The 23,967-nt window shown below is 43.0% G+C and overlaps 1 protein-coding gene across 1 annotated transcript; it reads left to right on the forward strand.

Moving 5' to 3' along the window:
* The first annotated feature begins 7,946 nt into the window (after positions 1 to 7,946).
* LOC138598137 (zinc-binding protein A33-like) lies at positions 7,947 to 10,291 on the forward strand. The gene has a single exon (XM_069669837.1). It carries the CDS (start codon positions 8,208 to 8,210, stop codon positions 9,603 to 9,605), a length of 1,398 nt encoding a protein of 465 aa, XP_069525938.1. The 5' UTR covers positions 7,947 to 8,207; the 3' UTR covers positions 9,606 to 10,291.
* Positions 10,292 to 23,967: the final 13,676 nt, after the last annotated feature.

Below are 23,967 nucleotides of genomic sequence, written 5' to 3' on the forward strand. Positions count from 1 at the left end.
ACAAGAAGGGGAAACCATCACCAGGGACACCACGACCACCACCTCTGACTCTCAGCAACTGTAAAGGGACAAAGGGAAACAAGATTCGTAGGGTTACACTCAAAAGAACAGAACCAATGCGCAATCAAACGCAGAATATACAAAACTTAAGGTTGGCAGCCACTAATTTACAAATCAAGGTAACACACAGAATCATATATGCTGCCAGAAACAAGTAGTAAGCAGACATATACTGAACAAAATTATACCAAACAGTACCAAAAATAACAATGAGAAGAAATAGAAAATACTACCGGATCAAATGTAAAAAAAATTAAGGAAACACAGAACAAAATAATATCAGAAGAACAATAAACCAAAAGAAAATTGTGTTTATCGAAAGAGATAAACAAATCAAAATACCAAATTAATTCGCCCACGTGGGGAAGTTAAACATAATCCAAAATCCACACAAGGAGGAATTTAACCCCACAGTCCACTTATCCACACATTAAATAAACATGGCAGCAGTAGCAGGACAAGCAGGCAGAGGCATAGCCAATAACAATGTGAAGCAGCGCTAAACAGCGAGTCCCTGTCACACACAAGAGAGTAAATTAATATAAAGAAACTATATTAATGCTGACAACTAGAGCGAAATGGATCAACAAACTGCATGAAGCTTATAGCGATCCGTTTGTTGCCCCAGACACCTGAGGGAGAGGACTGTTGCAGGAGATCCACACCGCAAGCATCTACAAACACACACGCGTTACTAAAGCGCTTAATAAAGCAACATATTGTTAGGGTCATTTTGCACAGAAACAATGAAGCCACTGCTGACATACCTGCACCGGTAGCAGTGGGGGGAAGGGCAACCAGGAAATGGGCGGGCCTGCGCGCCAAAGAGTAAGAGGGAGACAAGAGCAACACTGCTTCCCTATTTATAGAGTGCCCTCATGAGGTGATGAGGACACAATAGAAAGCAAGAGCAACACAGACTCACACTAAGCATGGATGAGACATGTCACCCTGCTACACTTTGATACGGTTGTCTTTGATAGCGTGAAAGAGAAGGGAAATTAGGTCATCGGTGGCCTGATCAACAAGAGAAAAATGGTTGAAAAGATGAAGACAGTCATCTTCTCTATTCAGATCAAAGAGAGGAAGGGAAAGCCTCCCCCTGCCTTTCACTACCGTTGCCCAGGAGGAGCTGCCAGGTGCGGGGCTATAGTTAGGGTTGCCACCTTCCATGCAGAAAAATAAAGGACACCTATCAAAGCGGGGGCCTGTTCCTTGGGGCCACGACCACCACAGGGCCGGTGATGCGCCACTGGTGGTAAATCATAACTTAAAACATGCATGGTTTCAAGAAAGTATTAAGATTCATACTTAAAGTTTGATGTGCTTTATTACCAATGGACATTAGAAATAAGCTGAACAGATAGGGAGGAGTAGGATAAGAAATTGTTCATGAAATTGAATCATTATACGGTTTATACGTTTTTTATATAGCCTGCTGTTAATCCATTAGTATTTAAGGATGTACTTTTCCACATTGGTTAATCATAATAAGATATCATGGTTGTTTCTTTTCCTCACATGGGCACTATATTTTGATTCATGTATTAAATAAATGCTTACGTATCCGACTGTAAACCTCAACCTTAAACGAGCAGTTCACCCCTGGAAAAAGCCGCTGTCAGTCAAAGCTGGTGTTCTCTGCAATCAATACAATTAAGAATATTTTAAAGTGGCCTCAGCTGTGGAGGAAGTTGTACTGTAAAACGCTGAGCCTAACAGCCAACATAATACTTCACGCAGCTCTCACCGCCTGCTGTTCGTGCTGGCGTTCGTGAACTAGGTGCTTTTTGCCACGAAGCAGAGAAAAAGGGACAAATATGCCCCGAAGGCTTCCATAACATGATGCACTGAAATACATGCAAGCGCCCAGCTGTTCAAGACAGGCTAGCTGGGAAGAACGCTCCATTTGCCGCTGAACAATTTTGCATGTTTGTATGTGATTTCTGATGTCGGGTCAATCTTCTGGACTACAGAATGTTGGGACCAGGCAGAGAGGTAAATGGAGACATTGGTTTACAGGGTTTTTTGGGGAATAAAATAAACTTTGAACAGTATCAGAGTAGGTGAAGGGATATGTTAGAGATGATAGCCGGCTAGTAGGCTAGAGAATGCTCATATCACGGCACAGCACTTGCACGAGTAGGGTCCACAGCAGGAGCCCAGCACGATGATATCTCTTGTACAAAATGTAGGCCAGGTCATCTTCAAAGGGGCAAAAGACTCGGTTACGACAGATGGTCTCTCTGTTATGTTTGTTGTTAGCAGTAGCTTCTGTGACTTCTGTCACAGCTGCACCAAATTGGCATCCCCTTACTAACAGTGAGTACTTGTTCAAAAGAATCAGTGCTCAAAGAAGTTCCTGATGTATGAGACGGTCTCACTAATTCAACTCTGACCATCTCTTCCGCGGCCTCGGGGCTGCTAGACAGAAGATCACACACCTTTGCCCTCACAGTGAGGTTGACTTGTGAACCTCAGGTATTTATGTCTCTGGTCTGGGAAGGATGCAGGTATGCAACCTTGTGTGCTCCTGATGTCTGCAGGTGCAAGTCACCGCTCCAGTGGAGCCGGCATGTTACGCTTGAACTGGGACACTTTTGGGGATTCTACCTGGATTTCTTGGAGGTGTTTTGACTAATGAAAGGCTGTAACCAAATAAATCAGGGATATTGACACGCCAGATTCTCCACACAATGCAGTTGTAGCACATTGCAGTGAGTTAAGTGCAGGTATGAGCTCCTCCAGCTGTCATCAGTCAGTTCAAGGGTCTGTGCATCTGATTGTTTGGTAAAAGCTCTGTCTTACAAGACGGCAGATATTGCCCATCTCTGTTCGTCATCGCTCAAACATTTCATAAACAGAATTCCATCTTGCACGTATTTGTGCTGGGGCAAGCTCTGAAGTTGTTGCTTTTGTTTCAAAGCTTGTGTTGCCGTTGTGCTGTAATGGAAATGAGAAATCAGGCTAGCAGATGCAATCATGTTGTACCCTTAAAGAGGGGAAATAGTAGTGGGATAAGAATGAGGGAAACGCAGCTTATGCTTCCGCTCGTCTGTATACAGTGAGGAAGCGGAGCGCGATCTCCCCTACTGGAACCCCAAGGCATGACCAATGGATCACTGAGCAGTTAACCCATCCATTCAAGGATCTGCACCATCATCTTTGTTCCTTCTTTGCTATGACAAGCTGTGTAGCCTTAACAAGAAATACTAGTGCACCTTAATAACTAAAAATGAAACCACATCTTATGAACAGTCAATACTGTAACAACTGAAATAAAAGGAGAATGAAATAAAATCAATTATCATTTACTTTAGTCTGACACACAACCTGTCACAATCACATGGCTAATGTGTTAAAGTGTGAATCCATCGTTAGTCGAGAGTCCCACTCCAGCTGTCAGGTGTTTTATTTAGCCTTTATTAAACCAGATTTGTCCCACTGAGATCAAAGATCTCTTTTACAACAGAGACCTGGCCAAGAATAGCAGCAACAAGGTTTCAACAATTAAAATGTATCAACATAAAAGCACATAGATTTACTGACATTACAAATGATTAGATAAAACATTAAACACACAGACAGCCTGGACTCAATACATTTGACCATTCTTTTAAACTCATTGAGTGGGACTATGTTTTGCAGTTCAAGATTCAGTCTGCAGATTGTTCCATGCAGTCGGAGCAGAGAATCTAAAGCAGGGTTGCCAGGTCTGTGTGAAAAAACCAGCCCAATGGCCAATAAAAACCAGCCCAATACTAGAACTCAAAATGTACCTCTGTCAAACCATATACACTGCTTTTAAAGTCTAACAGCATTACTATCATTGCCAAATGCATTATAAAATACAGATTAATTAAACTCAGACGGTCATAGAGGAGGGTGAGAGGAGGATGCTATCAAAACTGGCATCCATCATGGACATCTCCTCTCACCCCCGGCGATCTGGGTCACACAGTAACGACAAAAAGCATTCGTGTTATCTCCAGCCACACGTCCTATCCATTCTTTGATTCTGTTTTCACTTTACCAGTCCCTTGTGTGTAGTGCTGAATGATATGGAGTCCAGATGCATTACAATCAGGCGCCGATAAAAACAATGGAATAAAATATATTTTTAAGTTGAGATAATATTTGCATGAACCGTTCCGTTTTTTTATAATTTAATGAGTAATCGAGTATTCGTAATTCATGACCGATCACTACTAACATGCAACTTATAAATACATTTGGAGTTTTATAGCTGTAACCTGCATTCTTTCAAATGTATCACTGGTGAATGACAAAGATTCATATTCAAAATGGATCTTTGTTTATATGTTGCAAGGATTGCATAAGGCTTTCTGTCTGACTTATTACAATTCTCCTTTCTGCTTAATGTAATTCTACATTTTTTATTTATATGTCAACATGAATTGGTGAGAGGTAAGATCTGTTATTGTATTGAAAAGCAGAATGGCGGGTGAAAAATTCAAAACGTGATTTTTGCTATTTTGGTGACTTTGAGTGTTATTTACTCCCTCAATAATCAAGTGAAAATACACTATAAGTGATACTTATTTATCCTTTAGTGGAATACTTGGTGGTGGTTATTTGATATGTGTTTATAAGCTAATGTTAGGATCCACTTTGGTTGATTTATAATCATTGTTCTCTTCGAGGTCAACTTCCTGGTTGAGTATGGTTCTCTCATGAACGCGCGCACATGAATGCCCCATGCTTCACCAGGTGTTAGCAGTCTTAAATGTACCAAGTTGGACTTTGAGATGGGGGAGGATGTAAGGGTTTTTCTTTCTTGTCTATTCTGTCCGTGCATAATGGACACTGAGCGCGTAGTATGGAGAGCTTGGTGTCGGTCTCAGTAGTTTTTGGCCCGTGCGCGGCTGGAGTAGGAATCTCCCTGAGGTGAAGCAGGTGTGTGGGGAGGCAGTGGTGAGCTTGTCCACCTCTTCCTGCACTTCTCAGCAGGTCGGTAACAAACCGAAAGCAGTATCATGATTTAAGGAGACGAGGGGAAGAAAAGCTTGCAGTCTGTCCCATTCCCAAGAATGTGTTTTCACTTTATTTGCAAACGCACTGCTTTTTCCACACTGAGTAGAAGCGTGCGTCCCTGTGTGAGTGACAAGCACAAACTCTCCGCTGTATGTCCATAATGCGCCCTCTAAATAGCAAACACAGATTGCGCCATAGACTTTAGACTTTAGACCAGGTTTTTGTTGGTCTAAGGTGCAGTCGCTTTCTGCATCCTCCAGATAGCAACGCGCCACCTGTTTGCCTGACCTCACCTCATATCAAAACCAGCACGCCCACAGGTGCTATTGGTGGCGCAAGATCACTTGCTATTTACACAACGTGGGCGCTGGGCGTGAAAATGACGACTGCGCCAGGTGGAAGATAGCAATGACACTTGCACTGCACGCTTTGGTGCTTTGCGCTGGGTGAACGATAGGGCCCAAAGACTTCAACTCCCATCAGAGGATGTACCAGATCCTTGAAAGGTTGGTACCTGTACTGATGGATGAGATTCAGGTAATCATTGACCTTGGAGTCATCAAGTCCTCCACCAGTGAATGGAAAAATCCTGTGGTTCTGGTGGTGAAGAAAGATGGCAGCATCTGTTTCTGCATCAACTTCCGCAAGGTAAATGCTCAGTCAGTCTTTGATGTGTTTTCATGGCATGCGATTCTACCACCTTGTGGCAGTTTGTTGTAAAAACAATGTTTTTGTGTAGATGATGTGACTGTTAGAAGTCAGCCAGGAAAAGTGCAATGTGCAAAATATCTCCATGCGATCAGATGGAAGGTTCCACTCCCTCTTTTCTTCATGCACGTGCCTTGAAGTCGAGCTGAAACAACATTTCGAGAGTATCTAGCTTCCGTATCGTGAAGTATTCCCGAGTGAAACAGGACGTGCAGGCGGGACATATCATTAGAGGGATTTGATTTGATCATTGAGAAGTGGGCGTAGACAGACGTTCTCCACAGCGCAGTAGCTAGCTAACTGACCGAGCGTTCTTGGTGCTCTGCGGCTAAATGTAGCAGATTGATTGGTTGAAATTGTTTGGTGCTAACTTACGTAAGCACATGTGAAATTTAGTTTTACCGGAAGAAAAAATGATCGGATTTTGATACAAGAATACGAAGAAATTGATTTTCTGTATTTTTTTTTTTGGCCTTTATTGTCAAATAGATGCACAATATTACCAGGGGTGTGATCTAAAAGGATTAAAATGACATGTTTCATTTCACCTCGACTTCAAAGAGCATTTGCTTGTAAGTTTTGTTATTTTATTTCTGTGTTTTCTGCAAATGTGGATATAAAAAATTTAGAATTCATGGGGCGCTGGTTTAGCTCAGTTGGTAGAGCGGGCGCCCCATATACAGAGGCCATAGTCCTCGTCGCACTGATCGCAGGCTCGACTCTCGGTCTGCTGATCATTTGGTGCATGTCATCCCCCACTCTCTATTCCAAACATTTCCTGTCTATCTTCAGCTGTCCTGTCACTTAAAGGCAACATTTAGAATTCATACATTTGGATCAAAAAAGAAAAACTTGTTGATAATTTAATTTGCTAAATGTAGCTTCTAGTTATAGCATGTAATTTATGGCTATTTTTAAGTCATGAATGTTGCATTTTGTGTTGTGTTTGAAAAAACAGTTTGTAACCAAAGCATTGTACATTTGTATTTATTTCAGTTTTCTAAAGAAGGAAAGAAGAGAAAAGAGAACTCAGTAAAAATCCTCAACTTTACATCTGTATTTGACAATCTTTGAATCCTGTTGTTATCTATCTGTCGGTCGTATGGAACACGCCTCAGGGACAGAATAATGTATATCCCATGCCAAGACTTGAGGACCTCATTGAGAAAGTGGGCCAGGCAAAATACATCAGCACCCTTAATTTGTGCAAAGGCTACTGGCAGGTGCCACTTACTGAAGATGCCAAGTCTCTGACAGCATTCAGAACCCCTTAGTTCCTTTGGCTATTCACCAAGATACCCTTTGGCCTGCAGGGGGCACCGGCAACCTTCCAGAGGCTGATGGACAGAGTCTTGGATGGCACAGACTCCTTTGCAGCTGCTTATTTGGATGATATTGTGATCCACAGCAGCTCCTAGTCTGACCATCCCATGCATCTAAAGGAGGTTTTGCCCCAAAAAGTGTGCCCTAGCCCAATGTGATACCAGCTATCTGGGCTACGTACTGGGAGGGGGTGTCAAATCTCCCAGAACTGCTGGTAACATCCTGATTTACAGGGTTTTTAAATCCGTACCATAATACCCTAAGAGTAGCTCAAACTGAAAGGCGGGGACAGATGAGGCGCTGTGTGCAGTAACAGCAGAGGTGTAGAGGTGTGTTGGAAGTAAACTCAAGGGAAGCAAGGTGAGCGGATTAAAGTAGTTTGTGAACCAACACTACAGTGTGGTACAGAATGTAGCAGACATATTTGCTATTGTTGGCTTTTAATGATCCTTCTTCTTCAACCTGTGATGTTTTTATTCATCCTGTTGTGCATCGCTTTTCTGGTTTCACACCAGTCACATGATATAAACATCATCATGTGGATTGTGGAGTAATTGCTGCCAGGATGTGATGAAAACAATCTCAAATATTATGATGATGTACTTTGGAAAATAGTCCAGACAAAATTATCCAACTGGTGGTAAATTAGTTCAACTCAGATTTGGATGATTTCATGAAGAACAAAGGTAGAAGAGCTGCTGTAACACCCAGTACTAACACTCTGTCTTTAAGGCTCCAACTTTATCGTCTCTGCTCCACTGTGACTTTAAAACCAGAAACAGGCCGACAAAGCTCCTCCCTGTTTATGACTCAACACAGGCACACCAGTAAACAGGCGCACACACAAGCTGACACACACACAGACAGAAGATAACTTTCACTGTGAGAAATAAAAGAGACGACTTCCACAGAGAGAGGACAGCTTCAGGAGGGAATACTGGGAATACTGGAATACTGCCACTTCAACCAGTTACTGACTGCACACTGTACGGAGCTTTAGAAAACACACGAGTCAAAGTAAAGTAAGTTACAGAAACTCTGTGCAGGAGGGAGTGGAGCCTCAGCAGTCTGACCTGTGTGAGCTGTCTGCCTGTCGTGAGTTTAGCTTCACTCAGAGGAAAATGGCTTCTTGTTCAGAGGAGGATCTGTGCTGTTCTGTCTGCCATGACATCTTCAAATATCCTGTCCTCCTGTCATGTAGCCACAGCTTCTGTAAAGCCTGTCTGCACAGCTGGTGGACGGAGAAACACACCCAGGAGTGTCCCATCTGTAAGAGGAGATCTTCAAAGACACTACCACCTTGTAACTTGGTGTTAAAGAACCTGTGTGAGGCCTTCTTACTGCAGGGAGATCAGAGAGCTTCATCAGACTCTGAGGCTCTCTGCAGTCTGCACTCTGAGAAACTCAGACTCTTCTGTCTGGATCATCAGCAGCCAGTGTGTGTCTTCTGCAGAGACTCTAAAAAACACTCCAACCACACATTCAGACCCATCGATGAAGCTGCTCAAGATCTCAGGGAACAACTCCAGAAATCCCTGAAGCCCTTAGAGGAGAAACTGGAGCGCTTTAAAGAAGTCAAACAAGACTGTGATGAAACAGGAAAACACATCAAGGCCCAGGCTGCAAACACAGAGAGGCAGATAAAGGAGCAGTTTAAGAAGCTTCACCAGTTTCTAGAGGAGGAAGAGGAGGCCAGAATCTCTGCACTGAGGGAGGAAGAGGAGCAGAAGAGTCAGAGGATGAAGGAGGAGATGGAGGCTGTGAGCAGAGAGATAGCAGCTCTTTCAGACACAGTCAGAGCCACAGAGGAGGAGCTGAGAGCTGCAGACGTCTCATTCCTGCTCAACTACAAGGCTGCAGTGCAAAGAGTCCAGCAGCGCCCCCTGCTGGAGGATCCACAGCTGCCCTCAGGAGCTCTGATAGATGTGGCCAAACACCTGGGCAACCTGAGCTTCAACATCTGGAACAAGATGAAGGACATGGTCTCCTACACTCCTGTGATTCTGGACCCAAACACTGCTGGTTCATGCCTCATCCTGTCTGAAGATCTGACCAGTGTGAGACGAGGAGGGAGACAGCAGCTTCCTGATAATCCAGAGAGGATTCGTTATTCCTGCTCTGTCCTGGGCTCTGAGGGCTTCAACTCAGGGACTCGCAGCTGGGACGTCGAGGTTGGACAGAACACGTACTGGGAAGTGTCTGTGTGTGAGGAGTCTGCAGACAGGAAAAGAAACATTGACTCTGGATTATGGAGAATAGTGTGTTATGATGCTGAATACACAGCATTCACCCCGTCACGTGAAGACATTGCTCTGTCAATGAGAGGACGGCCTCAGAGGATCAGAGTGCATCTGGACTGGGACAGAGGAAAGCTGTCATTCTCTGATCCTGACACTAACACACACATACACACCTTCACACACACTTTCACTGACAAGCTGTTTCCATACATTTTGACTGCAGATTCACCTCCTCTGAAGATCTCACCAGTGAAGGTCTCTGTAACAGTGGGACAGTGAAGGCAGAGACGATGATGATGATGGAGTCAGGTGATGAACTGCTCACATGTTGTTCTTATCTTTACATAAAGTCACATTTTTACAGCTTACATGATAAACAGATGAAACTTGGCTCAGTTCAGATGACAGACGTGTATTTTCTCTCTCTCTCTTTTGTAATCAGGTTCTCAGATACTTTGTTTCATGTGCCGAGGTTTTCACAAATCTGTCGTCTTCTCAAATCAATGAAGGTGAATGGAGTTTTTATTTCTTCTGCTCCGAGTGTAAAAAATGACATTTGAACATGTCATTATGAACAGTTTGCTTTGGGGGCTTTTTAAACAGCATGTAGACAGCTTGTGTGTGATGAATTTATAGAACTTTAATAATTGTAAAGACATGACAAGATCTGTTTGGGGAGTTGACGTGTCGGCTATCTTTATATACAGTCCATGATTTGCACATGTGACATGTCATGTTGCAGAAAGTCAAATGTAGAACAGAGAAACTTTAATTCTGACAGACCTGACTTAAATCTGGGATGTCCGTGCATTCCTGAATGCACCAACATTGGGAGGGTCACAATGGTCACTGTGTGCAGCTTTATCATGATGTGTTCAGAGAAACAGTAATTACCAGTTTCTAAGTTGTAACATGAGTTCATATTTTTATTTTCCTATAAATGAAATGAAATGAAATAAAATCAGTTGCCGTCTGGATGTGATGAAAACAATCTCTAACACATGATGTACTTTAACAAGATAGCCCAGAGAAAATTATTTAACTGGCAGTAAATGAGTTAAACTCTGCAAAACCTGAGCTTTGGGTGGAACAAACAGAGCTGCTGTAACACCCACTACTAACACTCCGTCTTGTAGGCTCCACCTTTATCGTCTCTACTCCAGTTGGACTTCAAACCAGAAACATCAGGGATCATAGTAGGGATATTTATGCTGAAAGAGTTGCTGTAACTTGTAAACTTCTCTAAACGTCTGGCCCAAACTTGTGTCAAATGCTTCGGGGTAGCATACACAGTAACTTCTCAATGCGGGTCAGAATTAATGGATTCTCTGTAATGTAAAAATTTAGTTAGTGTAGTGTACTTGTGCTGTCAACTCTTCTGCAGTCTGCTGAACCTCCAACAAATGTGCAAGTATGGAGCTTTATCAGCACAGGTTTTGATGTTGTTCTTGTGTTGTTCTATGATTTTGTTTTTAGATTTGATTGTTAGTCAGCTTTTTTCTCCATACAGAAGGGACGTCCACCTGACGATGCACAATCATGTTCTGTTTGACTTTCTACTGACTTCCACACTGTTTACTGTCACCCAAACCCATCACAGTTGGGGGTCACTTTGCCTGCAGATGAGTCAGGACAGAGTGGAAAATATAGAGCAATCTATTATCCAATAACACAGCTTTCATTTTCCACTTTGAGGAAACCCACCTCCTGCCTTGATTTCATTGAAATTGAACGGGCCTGTAGAAGTGCCCGACACGCACACACTGGAGTATCTAATTTTGTTGAGAGGATGACTGACAGACTCCATCATCAGCATGATAGGCCCCTGACAGCATGTCAGACACAGCTGAAATGACCCGCCCTGGGAAAATGATAATATGCTAATAACACCCTTCCAAAATAAGAGACAATTTAAGAAACAAAAAGCAGCAACAAAGACGAGAGGACAGACACTGCAGCTGTGTTTCCATCCAATGATGCGCATTTTTGAGAACTTTGGAAATGTTACAAAAACATTTAACCATTTTTTTCTTCTCCAGCTGTGTTGACATTATTAAAGCTAAGAGCCATTACTGCTGTTCAGGCTCACATTTAATCCTTTTTAGAGATCATTGTGTGCAGATATTTTACAGACAGCAGTAATGATAGATACAATCTCATTAGAATGTCTGGCAACACATTAAGCCTCAAGCAAGCCTAAAACAACTTGCGAATTTGATATTTTTTACATGTAAATGTGACATTTTCTGTCAGTCTTGATACTTTATTACATCAGATTTTGCTTTCAACTAATTGGATGGAAAAGCAGCATAAGGCGGGAGAAAGTGACGACAGAAAGCAAGAGTAAAGGATTATAAAAAGCAGGTAGTGTCTTTGTGTGTGTGTGTGTGTGTGTGTGTGTGTGTGTGTGTGTGTGTGTGTGTGTGTGTGTGTGTGTGTGTGTTAAGAGCTAAACCTCAGACAGAGAGGTGAATTTCTGCCAAGGATGGACGGGTTTATTGGCCCAAAAGGTTAAAATACCAGAATACTTTAACCAAAATGTTGATGATGTGAAATTAAAGAGATTTGTGCTGGCTCTGTTAGAAAAAAAAAACTTGTAGATGAGAAGTAAGTGTGCACGGGGAGGAAGGACACAGGAGGCAAAAACTTGGCTTTAATAACATAACAAGACCCCATTTTAAAAGACAGACAGCAGCAGTATTAATGGAGACATTCAGGTGTCAATTAACCTTATCACAGTGAATATTGTTCCAGGCTATGCTAACTCTTAGCACGTGCTTTGTTTTACAGTGCAAAACAAGGTTATTTTAGAAACATAATTAGCAGTAGGTGATCTGAAGGCAAAATGACCTAAAGGCCCATTTTTCAGCTGACTTTGGTGCTGGCCAAACAACCAACTAATGCTTTTAAGTTCAGCCAGATTCTTTAATGAATTAATTAGCAGTTGCACTTTGCTGAGTGTACATTTTAAAAACCACTACCCTCCGATTAAAAACTACGTGAGCATGATGAGAAAGAAAAGTTCCTCCATTGTGCGATAACAACCAGCTGACTGTACACCTGTAACCTTCAAATTCCACATGATCCGTCTCCGGCGCATTCAATTCAATGCTCATGATTCCACAGCACGCGCCGTGGTCCGACTCCGGCGCGTCCCAGAAGCGTGTCTCCGCTCTGCTCCGCTGAAGATATGCGTCAGGTCTATTTTTGACTGAGGCCGCTTCAAACACGCGTCAAGCTGAACAGAGCAGATCGTTCCAAACAGGAAGTCAGACACGGAAACAGCATACAGCATCCGGTCATTTCAAAATAAAACACCATGTACAGACCGGTACAGACTCCTGTTCTTCATAACAACAGCACACTGAAATATTGTAGAAAGAACACTTTTAATAAGGCAGTGTACTCAGCCATGGTAGAAGCACATACATCACAGATGAGCAGATAATCAACCTCGGAGGTGCAAACTGAACTGTTGTTTGTGTGTTGCTCTGTTTAACATTGATGTTATCGCTTGATTTCGCAATCTGTCTGTTCCATCTGCACCCAGAACCGCGGTGCAGACGGAACGCGCCGGACACAGATCCTGTGGGTTCCAGGCGTTATAGGCTGCTTACTAAACAAATCAGTAATTTGACACAAAATTTGGATATGGAAATGATTTCATTGATTTGAAAGGATTATATTTCTTCGCCTAAAAAATAGCTCCTTAGACTCAACGGTTGGAGTTGTTTCATTGGCGATAGCAAACTCTGTTACCTCGTTAGAATCAGTTAGCTGTTATAACTCACATTAAACTGAACATTTCCACTGACGATGAAGTGATACACTCTTGTGAAGACCCCACCTTGTGGTTGCGATAAGTACGTTAGCTAAATTGCGGGCTGCCATTTTAAGCTAACTTGTGTGATTTAATTTTGTCTGTAGAGGAGCGGGAGCGGGCTGGGAGATGTAACCGAGGTTCTGTCTGTCTTACCCAGCACTTACACACACACACTAGCACCACTGACTTACTGACTTCCACACTTCATAATGTTGGTTAATTTCGTTACTTGTGTTTAGTTACAACAAATGAATTATTGTTTTGAAGTAACTCCTTGTTTCTGTTATTTGTCATCGGCTCTGAGCCGGCCATGAAACTCTAAACGGGACTGAACTAGTGTAACTAAATCATACTGTGCTCCTCATCACTACCCTGCCCCGGCTATGTCGATAACAAGTTAGCCTATGGGTAAGTACACAGTGAGATACCTGCCCACTCAGTTTCTTTTAAGTTGTCTCAGGTGTTGCCAACGCATAATGGCAAATACATGTGCTTCAGCTTAATGAGAGAAAGACACAAGTCCTAATACTGGACATGATCTTTTATAATGCTGTTATTTTTAACTAGATAGTTGTATTTCCAATTCCTCTGTAAGGCCCCATTTGTAACATTTACAACTACTTATTAACTCCACGTTTCTCCATATCAGCATCATATTGTCCTCATCTGCAGAATAGGAACCTTCAAATAGGAAGGTTATTTCTAAGACCATCCTGCTGCAAAAAAGACTCAAAGCACAACATCAGTGTGGTGTATGAATGCCAGTCTGCCCAGAGAGCGAAGAGCAAGTAAAGACAATGTGAAGAAAGAGACCTAAAGAGGAAGAAAGGAGAGAGGAGATAAGGAAAGAAAGACCCCAAAAAAGAAAGCGACGAGTGAGAGGAAGAGAGAAACGTGTTTTATCACCCCAGAGGCAGCAGCTTTTCTCAGATAAGAGACGGAAAACAAGCAGCAACTGGTAATTGTTTTGCACGAGCGAGTCCCAAAGGCCTGATGGCAGGAAATCAGCATAAAAAGATAATTAAAAAGTTACTGTGAATGGCTGAGCCACTCAGCCTGTTTATTTGTGTGATGGTGAGAGTGAGAAAGCAGCAGAGACGGAGAGAAAATAGCAATCATGCCCGGGGCCAAACATATGGAGGCCGTGTTACTCACAGTCCAGGCAGTCAAATGACGGGAGCTGCAAATCTGTTGCGTAGAGCAGAAACATACAGACGAAGCTGCATCTCACCAAAGTTACCAAAGATTGTATAAATAATGGACGTAGCCACCGGGACGTCACACATTGGTTTGTCGAATGCCTTTTTCAGTTCAGCATTTTGGCCGCCGCCATGTTTGGAACCAAAAGTGACCATATTTGGATGAGAGGGTGGAGCTGGAGAGAAGTGAGTGGTTGGCAAACACCATGTTATGAAAGCTTTACAGTCTGTGCCCGTGGCTAATTTATTAGCTGGCAAATGAGTGACCATTGTTTTCCCACAGAATAAGATTTTTTTTGTTTGTTAGCTGACGAGAGTTGTGGATTAAATAGACCAAAGAAGCAAAGAGAGCTTGTTGAACGAAGCAAACTCTCTAGAAAACTCGTAGCAGATAAACTGCAAAAACAAGGTAATTAAAAGGAACAACTCATCTTTGCAGGAAAAGCCAACAACAGTCCTGCCCCCCTGCACGGGGCGCCACAAATAAATAAATGTATGACAAACAGTGAACGAGCTAACAAGCCAGATATGGTGAGCCTAGACACAGAGAACTGCTAATTAGTGCTAACATATAAATAAAAAAAATGATACTAATTTACATGAACAAATCTCCAAAAGGCTCCAACAGCACAAACACGGCCCGGCGCTCAGTCCTGCCCACGTTCAGTGACTGAATTAGCTGAGGGGACACCTAGCAGACAGCTAGCAGCTCCCACTGTCACTCAAAGAGGCCACGCCCCTAATGATGCATCACTTTAAGCCTTAATATAATGTAAACAGGTGAGATATGTAAAGATTCTCCCCGTACAGTTGTCATGAAGAGAGAAATGAGCTCTAGAGACCCAAACTGTTTTTTGTACCAGGCTGTAAACATGTTTATTTCTGCTGTGAAGTTTAACATGGGGCTCTATGGGGACTGACTCACTGCTGGAGACAGACTCAAGTGGACACGAGAGGAACTGCAGCTTTATTTATTATCAGAAAAACTTGACTTTTTGTGAAGTCACGAGACATCCAGGAAACACAATTCAAAGAGAAAACATCTTCTTAAAGCTGCAGTAGGTAAGATGGAGAAGAGAGCAGACTTTGCTTCAAAATTTGAAAGATCACAACCTCCAGGTCCCTCCCCCTCTCTCTCCGCGGCGCTCAGTCCTGCCTCCAAAGCCCTCCCCACAGAGGAGGCTGTCATGCGCGCACACGCAGGCTAGTAACCACGACAACTGAAGAAGCCATGTATATAATATGGAAACTATCGAAGCAGATACCCATCAAACCAGCAAAAATCTGTGTTTTTGCTGTGAACGGTAATCTACAGCTAATTCTATTTAACAAAACCACCAGCACTTAGTTTGCTAACAGAGACTGTGGAAAAAACAGAGCCAACTAAGCAGTAACATTTAGCAGTGAGAGCACAGGCACACAGAACTATCAGGAAGAAGTCTGAAACGGTCACACTGCCTGGACACTTCACAAATATATTTTCAGCCACACCGCCATGAAACAACGCTGAACAGCAGCCACACTGAGAACAAGCTAACGTTAGCCCGACTGCAACACCAACGTAACACAGCGTCACAGTAACCGCAGACATCTTAGCAATGTGAAACAAATACAGCAGAAATGAAGCTGGGGTAATTACCTGTCGAGCAGAGCTGTCTAACTCAGCATCTCTTTTTAATCCTCTCAGGTCCCGTAGCTCTCTCCACCTCAGAAATGCTGCTCTGATGTTTACTCTCGTTCTGTTTCTGTCTCGGTCCAACTCTTTCTTTTTAGCCTCCTTTTCCTCATTTCTCTTCTTCGGTTTAACGGTCTTTGTAGTGTAAGCCTAGTTTGTAATGGAGGGATGGGCAGTTTTTTCATTCCTGGTGGTTGTTTTTAGCCTTTGTGGACACAAACCGGCTGACGCTGCGCACACTGAAGAAATTTAGCTTGACTGTGTGAGGGTGCGCAGTGTGGTGCTGCGAACCGTGTGATTGACAGCAGCCTGAGAGATTATCTCTCTCATGAACTATTGCATGTTTAAAGTGACAGCTTGAGTAAATACGAGAAGAAGTTTGTTTTAATAATGTTACCTACTGAACCTTTAATTCACAAAATCTAGAAGCCGTAACTTTTTCTTTTTTTCATCTAACGGACTGGATTCAGGAAGAGGAGGTTAAAAAGTTTCTTTAGGCTAAACTGGCTCCTGCAGATTGTTTCCCAAAGTTTGGGAGTCTGTGAACAACAAACTCTCTGCAGTCCATCCACGACTGCTGCTGTGACACTGAGCAAAAGTGAGTTTCAGCTGCAGAAACAATAAGAGTCTATTTGTTTTGTGCACAGTGTTACTTAATAATGATGAAATATATCACATCTGTCTATATACTGTGTGTGTGTGTGTGTGTGTGTGCGTGTGTGTGTGTGTGTCTGGACAAGAGCAGCCTTGACAAAACAGGCCAGATTGCTTGAATAGGTGTTATTGCTGCACGGGAGATGTGATGTGAGCACCTCACAACACCTCCCGCCACAGCAACCCCACATCCATTTTAGAATTCACACACACACGCACACACACACACACACACGTCTCAGGGTCTGAATAAAATGGAGAGAGGGAGCCTTTCAGCAGTCGATGCTCCTCTATTCTTTGGTATGTTATTGAATTCCTGCAACCCCACCACCATCGCCAGCATTCACCTCTAATGATGGCTCTCAACACCTGTGATTGTGCAAACATTCGGAGAGAGGAGAGGAGAGGCAGACTCTCCAGTTCCTACTCCTCCTCCTCGTCTCGCTTCATCAATATGCCTGTTTTGTAGTTTCCATGCAGCAGAGATCTATCATATATTGATCATCAGCGAACCAGGGCAGGCTGTTGACATTTCAGCACTCCCCTGTGAGCAGTGAAAGAATCAGCAGAATGGACAGAGGAGTGAGAGTAGGTGATATGAAATGCTGCTGTGCAGACAGAAGCATAAGGGTTAGTTCTGCACATGGCCAGTGGAAGCTTAAAACAGAATTAAGAGTTTTCTGGAGTTTTCAGGAAGATCAGACCCTACCTGTCAGAGCATGCAACACAACTGCTGGTACAGGCTCTCGTGATATCACGCTCTGATTACTGCAACTCCCTACAGGAAGGCCTTCCTGCATGCACATTAATTCCTCTGCAGATGATCCAGAACACAGCAGCACGACTGGTCTACAATCAATCCAAAATGGCACGTCACTCCACAGTTCATATCACTCCACTGCTCATATCCCTCTACTGCTCATATCCCTCCACTGGCTCCCAGTCGCCGCTCGCATCAAATTCAGACCCTGTTGCTTGCTTACAAAACAGCAACAGTAACAGCTCCTGCCTACCTGAACACCCTCAACCAGGTCTACTGTCTCTGTCTCCTCACAGCTAGGTAGTTCCTGGTTCGAATCCCTGTGTAGACAAAGGGGGCCTTTCTGTGTGGAGTTTGCATGTTCTCCCTGTGCATGCGTCAGTTCCCTCAAGGTACTTCGGCTTCCTCCCACAGTCCAAAGACATGCTCGTTAGGTTAATTGGTGACTGAGTTTGAAAGGTTGTCTGTCTCTGTGTGTCAGCCCTCTGATACTCCTTTCTCACTGAAATTAGCATGTTGACGCAGGTTTTTCAGACCCGGGAAGACCCACTTATAGATGCCGATTGTCTCTGTTCCCATTGCCAGTGAAGTATACTCCTGTCGGTCTCTTTTCTGCTGCGTCACCATCTGACATCACAAATGCGCTTTAGACAGGGTTAGTAAACAGTGAAGATGTTACGGTGGTTAGGTCTTTATTGTATCACTCATTCAGTCTGTTTATCAAACTCTGCACCGATAAATTGGAACGATGTTGGAGCGCTGCTCGGACGGAGACGGGCGGGATTTGTAGCTGAGATGACGAGGAGTCACAGAAGTTACTGACAGAGCATAGCATCGCACCGTAAAGGGGGCGGAGATTAGCGTGTTGACACGGGTTTTGTGTTCCCATCAATGCTGATCGGAGCCGAGGCGATAATTACTCAGGTCTACTGCAGAGTCATAGGACCAGGGTCTGAATGCCGATTGTGACCTTTCCCATTAAGCAAAAAAGCGGAGTGTTAGTGGGTTTTTTGACCAGTAGGAAAAGGGCTTGACTGACTGGTTACCTGTCCAGGGTTTACTTGCCTATCGCCTAATAATAACACCTGGGATCAGATCCAGCCCCCCGCTTCAAAAGTGAACCCAATGCGGAGGAGCCTTAAACCTGCATGTTGTATGACACCAGATGACAAAAATAAGGGCACTCCTCACTTGACTTGTTACCTTATTAAACACTTCCCTCGGGAGTTTATGGTCTCTTCAGTTATCTATCTTTATTTAGTCCACTTCATATTAACAGTACAATCTATGATAACTTGTTTAAACCTTGTTTCACGCATCCCAATTATGGAGTAAATGATAACAGACTGTACTTATAAAGCATTTTTCTAGTATTCCGACCACTCAAAGTGCTTTTACACTACATGTCACATTCACACACACTGATGGCTGCTTCATAAAGTGCCCAACTGTCAATCAGTCATCACATTCACACACCACTGGATGTGCAAGGACACTTCAACATGTAGACTGGGGGAGCTGGGGATTGACTGACCTTACGATTGAAAGACGACTGACTCTACCACAGCCGCACAGTTACTGTGAAGTACCGATCCGTCTTGCTAACCAAGCTACTCCTAGCATTAATTGCTAGCTGCATTTGCTAACCCCTCTCTCCCCTTAAGCCCCACCCTACTGTCCATATATGGTCACTTCTGGCTTCAGAAAATCAACATGGTGATGACCAAAATGGCAAACATTGAAAATGTTATTGATGAATCAAATGGTCAACATCTCGGAGGCTACGTCCACCTGTTATATTTACATGTCTTTATGGTTACTGAGGTCTCACTGAATAAACTGAGTATACATCAAACTGAGAGAACACACAATATTTGAGCATGTGTGTGTTTCTGTCCTTTCAGAGCAGTATCGAATAAAGACACAAACATGTTAAAGCCTTAAAGCGCACAAAGCTTCAGACTAATGCCTGATGAGTCAGACACAGATTTCCTTTTTTTCATGTGGAAGCTGCTCTTCCATCCCTGTCAGTCCTCTGACACCGCAGCGTTCCACATGGCAGAGCAGAGCACAGCCCACGTCTCTACAAATGTACCACTCACTTTAAACACACACACCGCCTGTCGGGCTCTCAGTCACGGAGATCCCTGCAGTATGTAAAACCACGTCTCTGCACGGTGGACACACTGTGAAGACGTCTGCCGTCTGGCTTCATGTTACACTCCGCTTCACATTCGCACACAGAGACTCAGCAGCCTGGGTATCAAACCAGTGATTTTTCATGTTACAGCCAATTTGCCACCAGTCACATAAACATCACATTACTGCTGACCATTTTACAACCTACACTCAGCCTCCCAGGCAGCTGTCAGCGTACACGACACTACCACAGAGAGCATATAGACTGTGGAGAATCCATTACAACGAACATATTCACTTTATATCATCACAAAAATGATTTTATTGTTCTTTTAAAGCATGGAAATGTTCTTATAACTCTTAAATTTATGAATAAAAGTTAACCTTTGACCTTAGAAATTGTAGCTGGATATGGATGAATGACATTGAGGATATTGGGAGCTCCTGTCTCCCCCTCGCTCTCTCCTCTGCCGTGTGTGTCTCTCCCTGTCTGTCCACCTAGGCTGAAAGCTGCAGTTCCTCTCGTGTCAACTTGAGGCTGTCTCCAGCAGTGAGTCAGTCCCCATAGAGCCCCATGTTAAACTTTACAGCAGAAATAAAATGTTTACAGCCTGGTACAAAAACAGTTTGACTCTCGTTTCCTTGTTGAAAGAGCTTCGTTGTTTCACCCATCCACTCATTATCTGTCTTCCTACTACAGCATCTCCCTGATCCGCTAAACTGGCTGGTCACAGGGGTTTAATATAAATGATAGAGCATTATTTCCATTGGTTTACGTACTAAGTACATTTATCCAAAATAAAAGCCGGAAGTTTGTGTAAATTTGACAGTGCCACAGCATTTTAGTCTGTTTTCCTTCGTGGTGTACAGGTAAATACAAAGTAAGGGTCTAAAGATTTAAATAGTTTCTCACTCTCTCGGTGTTTCCTCGCTGTAAACTGACAGGATTTATGATGGTTCCCCACTATTTTTAACGCTTTTTGGGAGTTTATTAATTACAAAATCATTTATCCATCCCTTTTCTTTGTGTGCATGTGTTTTATTAACTTGTATGAAAAAGTGCTTCAAATTAAAGTGTGGTTTACTGTTACTGTCTGAAACATGATTTCCATACAGGAGGGACTGTTGATTGTCAGTGTTGTTGTTTTTTTCCATGAACCTGCTCTTTTTTTTTAACATCACGTGAATTCAACCAAACCCCAGTCAAAAAGTGAAGCGTTGTAATAAACCACTCCAAACACTCTGGAAGTTTCCGCCTGCTGTATAATCCTGCAGCAGTGACACTCCTAAAGGCTTCACATTTCTCTCCACTGACACGCCGAGAGGAACATTTCCCCGCGGATGTTAGTCTCTTCAACAGCTGGGGAGGCCGACAAGTCAATTATATCTCCAGTCATTGAAGCAGCAATTCTCTTATCAGTGACCTGTCAGCTTGGATCTGAGGGTGGGCTGTGTTTGATTAACACGCCCGTCTAATGCTGCCAACATCTGAAGTGCAGCTCGCCACACCTCCTGCAGTCAGCTGCGTCACCTCAGAGAAAAACAGGGGAAAACAGACAAGTTCACATTAGTCCCCACATGAAGTCATGTTCATGTTCATATACATCTCTCACAGTTTGGATGCACAACTCCCTGTGAACTGCTCAAAGTGTTTTTACTGCCAACGCAAAGTGATGGCGAACATTTCAGGCATTTCAGTTTATCCAGCGTTTAGTGATAAACGACTTCCAGCCAACACTTCCTTTCCCAGTGTGCTGCATTGTTTACAGTCCAGTTAGCAGCTTGAGAAGCGACCGTGTGTTCAGATCAAAGTGAAGTGAAATTCTCCCTCCAGATATGTCTGCTAAATAATTCATCTGTTTGTGCTGAGTCTCAGTTTCACTGTAAACAGTAAGTTACACAGAGGCTGCACTCTGGCTTACTTCAGCGGGATGAAGCAGATTTTCTTGTGATTGACTTTAATTAACGGCTCTTCAGTTTGCTGAAATAACAACATCATGCTGCAGGGATGTTATTCCAGTGGATCACGTTCTGACTGTTTTTCCTGCGTGCGCTGAAGCCTGCTGATACCTGATTGGTCAATACTACAAACTTACTACCAACAGAAACCAGAAAACTTCCAGTACTAAAATCTGGTCCAAAGAGATTATTCATCAGGCAAACAGTCCTTGTAGGTCTCGTACCAGAACGTTGCCAATATGTGTATTTTTGTAAGTTAGACAGTGTACTGGAGTTTGCTTATTCCTCTCCTGTGCACCTGTCTTATGATGTGCAAAGTATTTCTTTACGTTGTCTATTTGAACTTAAAATGCTTATATGTGTGTGTCTTATCAGTTTTGTTTTTTAAAACATTTGCTGAAAAAGAAATAGAAGGATTTAACATTTTTAGAGAAGAGCAGCATTGGAGCAAAGATGTGGATACATTTTGTTATAATTACAGAATAATTTTCACTCTCAGCTAAGCTGCTTTGGAGATCATTAAAAAAAAAACATACAGTTGTAATTACAGCGCCACCTTTGGGTCAATAAGTGTCATTTTTTGTGGCTGAGTTCACAGAATTTGCAGCCCACCCGCTCATATTAATTTGTTTTTGTCACAGTTTTTCCTGCGTGAACAGGAAGCACATAAAAATAATCATAGTTGTATAACTAATAATTATAATAATGAGGAGAAGAAGAAGAATGGGTACATAAGCAGAAGGGCTCCTGCAGCGAACAAGGCTGCTAGTTGTCTGACAAAAAATTACAAAAGACTAAATTATATGGGAAATAAAATTTACACAACTCTGTGTAAAGAGACAAAACAATTTGAACAATACCATTAAACACATTACACATTATGACTACAGTAGGTCATCATTTTATTTTGACAAATATGTTACAGGATCAACCTTTTAAAAAGCATGTGTTTAATACAGACTGTTTAAATACTTTTAACTGCTCACAAACTGTGAACCACGTATGCAAATTAATCAAATATTCTCTCAGCATTAGAACATATATTGTACGAACAGATGAAGTTGTTTAACGGTAAATGAAGATCTAACGTTCGGTAAGCTTTAATGGCTGTTTTGCATGTACTTTTTACACGGCCCCTAACTCTGTCATCTTCTAATTTCACTTTCCTCATTCTCTTCACTTCCTTTCCTATTTCCCTTATCTCCCTCACTGACTCTCCTCATCTCCTCCCCTCGGTCCTCTTATTCCCCGCCTCCTTCTCTTTCCATTCACATCACAGCTGTAGAAAAAAAAGAGCTCTCACCTTTAATAAACATTTTGTCGTGTGCAAAGAGATGCTCATTGTCGGCGATACATAATTCAAAGGCAGAGCTCTCTGTTCTCTCGCAGCAGTATAATCTTTTATTTTACACCTCCCTCCCCCCTACTCTCCCCCGTCTCATTCCCTCTGATCCCTGCGTTCCTCCACCTTCCCTTGTCGTCCATGAAGGATTTCTTTACAAAGCCGAGCTGTGACAGAACGCTGTGTTAGCATTTAGTTTAAACGTGTGCACGAGGCCGAGCCATGCCCCGTTTTAAAGACGCAATAACGCTAATCTATTCAGCACACACACACACACACACACACACACACACACCGTGTCGTCCTGGAGGCAGATACTGTACGCTGTAATACACAGACGGTGTGTTGATAAGGGTGTCTGCTTGGCAGCTTCCACCAATATGTCTTTTTATGGTTGATATCAGTTTGTAGGGGAGGGGGAGACGGGTTTATTCACTGAGAATCTCTCTGCAGAAAAAGAAAGCAGAAGCAGGCTTACTGGTGAGGCCATGCCCGACCTTTTGTGCATCCATTTTAAAATGCAGCACACATGTCAGGTATTTCTGCATTGAATTCTCAGTCCCCCAACGTGCACTGGGACTACAAAAAACCCCAGTTAAAATCTGTCTGCAAGGAATCATTTTGTTGCTGTTGTCCTCTAAACAGAAAAAAAGCTGTTCATCATCTGGGAAGGAGAGTGGTTTGTGGGATGGAAACACTGTTTGACAAACATGGCCGATAGCGCCACTTGGTCTCAGCCATAGAATGAATATGAGGAGTGGCCGTAGCTGTTTCGAGGCATCATGTTGGTTTAGAGGAGCCAGAAGTGACCATAGCTGTGTCTCAAACCTTCCTTTGAAGGAGGCGGTCTACGGAGGATGAGTCATACATAGTATGTGTAGATGCCGAACTGAAATGAGAAGGCCTGGTCTACAGAGGATTTCCTGTTTGCGTCACCAGCTGTTCCCTCCCTTACATTGTGCATCACAAAACTGTCGCCAAGCAACAGGTAGCTAATATTCAAGGCCCTTTTCATTTTTTAATATTTGTATCACGAGCTATTCTACTTGAAACCAAAAACTGTTCCATTTAAAGTGTATTCCTCGGCCGT

Source organism: Semicossyphus pulcher, unplaced genomic scaffold (genome assembly GCF_022749685.1).
Source record: "Semicossyphus pulcher isolate SPU_LCO1_2020_fin unplaced genomic scaffold, fSemPul1.0.p SCAF_2, whole genome shotgun sequence".
NCBI lineage: Eukaryota > Metazoa > Chordata > Actinopteri > Labriformes > Labridae > Semicossyphus > Semicossyphus pulcher.

Coding starts and splice junctions, on each gene's coding strand:
- LOC138598137 (XM_069669837.1), top strand. CDS start 8,208: ATGGCTTCTTGTTCAGAGGAGGATCTGTGCTGTTCTGTCTGCCATGAC.